The sequence below is a fragment of the Rhipicephalus sanguineus genome, chromosome 9 (assembly GCF_013339695.2).
Source record: "Rhipicephalus sanguineus isolate Rsan-2018 chromosome 9, BIME_Rsan_1.4, whole genome shotgun sequence".
In the NCBI taxonomy this organism is placed as follows: domain Eukaryota; kingdom Metazoa; phylum Arthropoda; class Arachnida; order Ixodida; family Ixodidae; genus Rhipicephalus; species Rhipicephalus sanguineus.
Window position 1 is genome coordinate 68398778 of NC_051184.2, and position 6543 is coordinate 68405320.

General features: G+C 46.5%; 1 protein-coding gene across 1 annotated transcript in view; it reads left to right on the plus strand.

The window, feature by feature from the left end:
• Positions 1 to 3616, plus strand: part of LOC119405292 (uncharacterized oxidoreductase YjmC) — a 30357-nt gene extending 26741 nt beyond the window's left edge. Inside the window, exon 12 of the mRNA XM_037672114.2 lies at positions 3281 to 3616. Coding sequence (XP_037528042.1) covers positions 3281 to 3328 — 48 coding nt within the window. The 3' untranslated portion in view covers positions 3329 to 3616. The remainder of the gene's footprint in view (positions 1 to 3280) is intronic.
• Positions 3617 to 6543: the final 2927 nt, after the last annotated feature.

The following is a 6543-nucleotide window of genomic DNA, read 5'->3' on the forward strand; positions in this document are numbered from 1 at the left end:
TAAACTTCCTTTCACGCCTGTGATTGCTACGGCTACTCTTGAGGGCAATGCTTGTCCTGCAATCATGAGGGTGCACTTCCACCCCAGGCTTTGCCCGTTACAATTGTAACTGTGCTTGCTGTTTGGTGCAAAGTACTCAAGTACACATGCATTTGCACGTATACTTCTGTACAAATGCAGTTGCATACCTCATGCATTCTGTGCAGTCGCAACAGTTGCATGCCTCATAAAGTGTGCATACAGTTGCATTTCTAATAAACATTTGCTTTGAACAGTATGTGTGCTAAATGATGAGTAACTGGTTTCTGCAAAATAGTTTCTGCAACTGCTACCATGTGTTCGAAAGACTCAAGGAGGACGGGTTGGTTACTGGCCTTATTTAACATGGTTTTTGGGGTTCATAATAGGACTGGACATACCAAGAAACACAGAGGACAAATGCAGAGGCAAAAGCCACTCATGATGCGTGCCTTTACCCCACCTTAGCGTCCCATAACAACCTTTTCTTTTATCTACAGTTAGTGGGTGTATCACAGAATCACTTCAATTAGAGGAATAGAGCAATGATATGAAACTATACTTGTAAGCTGATGCAGTGCGACGTTTAAATGCTCCCTGTGGGAGCTCAGTGCCTACGACATTCTGCTGAGCACAAGATTGAGAGTTTGATTGCAGACTATGGTGGCTTTATTCCAACAAAATGCAAGCAACCACATGGGATAAATTGGATCCGATTTGAAGTTTGCATACTGCTTCTTGAAATTGGCCCCTAGTGTTCTGCCGCTAGGCAAGAAGTTATGGGTTTGGCTCCTGGTTGTGGCGGCTGCATACCAACGGGAGTGAAATGCAGAAATGCTGTGCTGCACATTTAAGAACATTGGTGTGTAATATTAGCTTAGAGCCGTACAATATGGCATCCCTCGCAACCCATCCTGAAGTATTGGTGTGCTGAACCAGTGCCTCCTCTATTTTTCAGTGCCTGGGCAAACGCTCTCCTCGGGCCGTCGAGCGCGCGCTCCGCGTCCGCTCGCCGCTGCCGCGTGGTGGCGCTGTGCAAGTAGACTACGGGAAGCTGGCGCTGAACGGCCGCGCGTATCACGAAGCTCACGAATTCGTGTGTGCATCCGAGTTTAATTGCATTTGTGCTTCTTGCAGGCTTTCACAGGTACAGGGGAATGGAAAGAAACGCGAACATAGCGGCGTGCTGTTTTCATCACGCTCTAACCGTGGTGGCAATAAAAAGATGCTAGATGGTCTTTTATTGTGTCATGGATGACGTCGTGTTCTCATCAATCATAGAGGCTATAACCACTTGAAAATAGATGCGAAACAGCAAAGAATGCAGATGCCACATGTTCGCGTGTCTTTCCATCCCCGCTGTAAGTATTCCGCAGGCAGACTGTCAGGCCGTGCTGCCGGTTCGATACTTGCACTCGAGTTTGATGGTATTCGCGTTTTATTTTCCATTTCAGTCTATTGCAACCGCCCCAATGCCGTAGTATGTCATAATGTTGTGTTCCACTCAGCAAATGGAACTGAAAGAAATCACGATTGTCTTTTTTTTATTTCCCTTTATTGATAAAGAAAAAAAAATCTCACAGGGTCCCTTATGCATTCATCTAAGACGACTGAAAGGCGAAAACCATCTTCTTCTTTTTCTTCTAGTCAATGTATTGAACATTCCCTGCCTCCCTCCGAGATATTTCTGCGCCTAACGTGGTTTTCTTACAGCCTCAAGGATCGGACGCAGTGCAGGCTTTCTGCACATCAGCGGAGGCATGCACTGCCTCCGTGATCGGCCCATTTTGACCAAGCGAAGATGTAATATGACGACGTCGCATTATGTGACGTCACGACGATGTCGCAAAATTTTATGATCTGTGACATCATATGATGACGTCATCACGTAATTATTTTTTGCATCACTCGTGCTGACGCCGCCGACGGTCAATTTTCGCGTTTGATGAGGCATCTAAGGCTTTCGCCTTAATGTGCTGTTCGGCTGTCGTTCCATGAAATTCCAGCTGCCGCTGGTGTTCAGTAGAGGTGGCTTGCAGTAATTAGGCGGGATAATTGGTCTCCTAATACATCTTCAAACTACACTAGAATATGCAGCCGCCGTTTACGACGCGAAGATTTCATAGAATATAAGAAGCGGCGGCTTACGAAGGATGCAGTAGCGCCACTCTTTGCAGACTACCTTTCAGGTTTGCAGCCCAAGGTAACAACTGAATCAAGCATGGCAAGTATCCCTAAACGTGACCGTGTTGCGCGATCGCCGCCATGTGCATGCAGCGCTGACACTATAGGCCCCGAAGCTGAAGAATCGGAGCCCATAGACACTACATGCGCTATCGACAACAACCGACAATCATTATGTACATTGTCACTGGAAGCAGCTTAGTGACATTTCATGCTATTTAGAGCATGAACTCATGGCTTGCGTATAGTGCGTTACACCAGTAGACAGTAGCACGCATCGGGGAACTTTAAGCGCCCAAACTTTCAGTATTAGCTCTTGGCAAATGCTGCTTTCGAAAATCTACTTTCAGACAGTCAATAACCGACTCTCAGTCAAGCGAACGTAACGGTGACAAAATAATTTTCCGCGCATCACTGGCACGCGCTCTCTGGAATCGGGCTAGCAGGCGACGCGCGAGCGTCTCGATCAAATAGCCGCGAAAGACAAATGCCTTCGAAATGGGCTGATTGCCCAGAACAAGTGCTTCATGATTCCAGTTGACAAGTTTTCATTATACTTTAAACAACGCGAATACAGCCGAAAACTGAACCACATAGCAGCTTCGAATGCGGCCACGGCATTCATTTCCGCGAGCGACTACGCGACGGCTGGTCTACTACGGTGGCGGCGCCCGGGGGCTAAAAGCCGCACTAACGCCGACGGTCGTTTCCCATTGCGCTCCGCTCCTTCGCCCAGGCACAGAAAAATAGAGGAGGTGCTGGCTGAACACCACAACTTAAACTACACCACTCTTACTTGGTGCACATTGTGAAAGGGCTCAGAGTATGTGCACAGCAAAAATTTTGTTGAGATATGTACACTGAAAAACTTGCGCATGTTGTGCTTTAAGTGGCCAGTCTGAAGCACAGATCTGGAGACTTGGCACCACTACACTTTGTCTCACGCTGTGTGTTGCATCCGAAGTTTAAGTATTTGCCAATTAGTAGCTGGCATAGAAGTCACCTTCATAAGCTGAGAAGCTGCCTAGTTTAAGTGACGTTTCTACGACGTCCACACGATTTTTCTTACTTTTTACAGGATGACGTTGCCAAAAAGCTTGGTGTCGAACCACCAAAAAGGAAGTGAAGGCAAGCATCATTTTGGTAATGGAGCGAAATGATGGTGAAACGTAATACCATAAGTGATACGTGTTGTACAAAGTGTGGGGGATGGCCGTGTCTGTGTTGTCCCGGCCTGCAGTCCAGGGTGGCCACGCCTGCCACGGCAGCAGCATCCAGCAGGGCGTCCAGAGTGGGCACTGGCCACGGCACGCGCCATGAACCACATGTGCCCCTCGTCGTCGTCTGTTCCTTCTCTGCCGCGTCCCTCTGGCAGCATTATCATCAAAGTACAATAAATGTTTTAAGAAAAATATATCGGAAAGCATGCATGTAATCGCAGCAGGGCTGCTGGTGACATCTTGTGATACTGTGCTGGATCACAACATCCGAAACCTTTGTTGCACGTATATTGAAGTTAATTAGGTGCTGGCTTAAACTAGATAACAGTTGCATAGGTCATGCGAAGCTGTTTTTCACTCTTTATTTTTGGAAGGGAGGAGATGAAGAAGTTGGTTGTCGGCGGGTCTAGCCTTGCATTTTGGAATGGAGCAGTTGCAAAGTGAGGATGTTTCTACTGCATTGTGGTCGGTTACATCATCGCAAGATGCCACTGTCTTCCCTGCTGTTCCATATTAAGTTTCTGGACATGGTTTCCAGACTAGGACATCTTTAGTGTGTAAAACTCTAGAGGGAAAATATAGTGGCGATACAAGAGTATTACTGGGCATGAACATCTACTGTTACTTGTCATGGTTAAGCAATATGCATGGTTGCAGTTAGATCGCTGCAGCGGCTTTATTCCAGTTGAAACAAAATGCAAGCAACCGTATGGGATAATTAGGCTTTGATTTGAAGCATGCATACGGCTGCTTGAAATTCGTCTCTAGTGTTGTGCCGCTAAGCAAGAGGTTGTGTGTTTGACTGCTGGTTGCGGAGGCTGCATTACAGAGGAAATGAAATCATTCTTTTTTACTAGGCCAAGTACAGTAACTGGGGCCGGGCCGTAGTAACTGAGCCTCAAAGCAGTTCTTATTCTTTACGAATGCGACTGCTGTACAACTGGTATTCTATATGAGAAGTTGCTTTCTGAAAGAAGAACTGAGCAGACTTCCAGCTTAAACGAACTATTTCTGTCTTTAACAATTATTAATGTTGGCTTCTATGGAAATTCTTTAGACACCATCTCTATGGTGAATTCTGAAGGGGGTCATTTCTTGCTGCACTGTACTGGCTAATTACATGAACATTATGCATTAGAAAATGTTGCTCACTAGCAAAAGGAAACTTTTTTTATTGGCGGGGTTCGGGCAGACTAAGCGCTTGCCTAAGCCTGTTGGAATTCTGAAGAACTGGAAGCTGAAATGAAGAGAGTTCGAGCTTTGCCTTGCTGAATAGATGCTTGTGGTACACAAACATGATGTTGGCGGCTTAGGAACAGCACTATGTCGTGTTTACTGTTTCTTTAAAATTCTTGCAAGTGAATCTTGCCTTGGCAAACCACGTTGCAGAGGATTACACGTAAATAAGATTGCCGCTGTTGTCCATTATTGTTGATGTTGCACAACTGACAGTTAGTGCAACTGATAGCTGCCCTGCCTGAGCCAGGTCGCAGCCGCGCTGAGGCCTGGCCTGGAGATTGGCACGGAAATGAGCGTTTTTGACGTTGTGTACAGCGATGTGACAAGCAGTTTTATGACTTGCGTTAGTCGGTGCAAAAAGGCGCACGCTGGAATCCTGCGCTGACATGATGTGCATCGAAGGCGAAACAAAGGGAAACTTTCCACAACCATGTGGCTGAGCTGGAAAATTTTTATTTTCGCGCTTAAAACAAAGTGCGCTTTGCAAGCCCCCTGTATCTATTACGAACAAGGTACACTCCACTACGATCTGAAAGTCATGTATTTACTTAAACTGCTGTACAGCGAAAATGAAGCCTAAACATGGGTCAAAATGCTATTTTTCCCAACTTTCTCACGCTTTTGTCGCAATGGTTTTGCTTCATTCGCTCTCGCAGTATACTGATCATCTAGTATATGGGCCTATGAAGTCCATAATGTCAATATGTTCCTCGTGAAAAATATCTGTGCGTTTTCGTCATGTTTTGTCATGACCAAAAAAAGAAAACTTGATGGACGCGTGAGCTTAGTCTTCAAGATTAGAACGCGACAGCGTAATAGGGCCCCATTCACATCGCCTTCTTAATCGCGAGCCTGGCTTAGATTCTCAATGGACCCCTCAACCGTGCCGCAACTAAGGGAACGTCTGCGCGCGTAAAATTGGCACTTTTAAACTATCCTAGAATTTCTATTGCAAGTACGGTTGAGAAGTGCCCACTACGCCATAATTCTTACCTTTTGCTAATTAGCGAATTATTACGCGTCCGAAGGCAACAGGAGCACCTGCACACTTTGTTCATGCCGTATTTGCTCATGATGGGGATTAATTATGCCCGAGTGCTGTGTGGCCTACTGAGCCACCCAAATGTTGTGCAATTCACATGTTTTCATGCCCGGTGCGATTATACGCTTCTGCCACGCAATATTATATGCATTAAGGACACTCCTTGCTGTACATGACATTCGCATAGGGTTTTTTTATTGCGACAGCAATTGTATGGACACTCGCCGGATTTTAGCCATCGCCGTCGTGTCCCGTATATGTATGTATGTATATATGTATGTATGTGTGTATGTATGTATATACATATATATTGTAACGATGAAACCACACGACCGTCCTCACAACAGAAAGAAAACTATATTTAAAACACAAAGATGACCGTCGCACCAGCTTCACTTCATCCTTCTCGTCTTCCTACCGTACGCCTGCCCGTACCATGTGGCTTTCTTCTTCGTCATCCAGTTGGCTACAACAACACGTAACATCTTTCCGCCGGGGAGGGGGGAGGCAGAACGGGAGCAGCTGGGCAGAGAAGGTTATACCCTTCCTCGGAAGGTTGACGATTCCCTTTAGCAAATGACCGCATTAATGTCGTATGAGTAGACCACAGTTCGAAAATGCGCGCTTTGAAGGGACCGTCACGCGCAGCGGTCTTTCCTTGCGGTGGCGAGCCACCTTGCCGTATGCGACAGATGTTGAGTTCACGGACGGAACGGTGGTACCGGTGTCCGCCGCCTGTAGTTCGCGCTTCTGCGCACGCCGAACATTCTTCAGACCGTTGGCGTGGTCCTGCCAATCATACATGCGACTACCGTCGGCCCCCAGTGCGACAGTACCTTC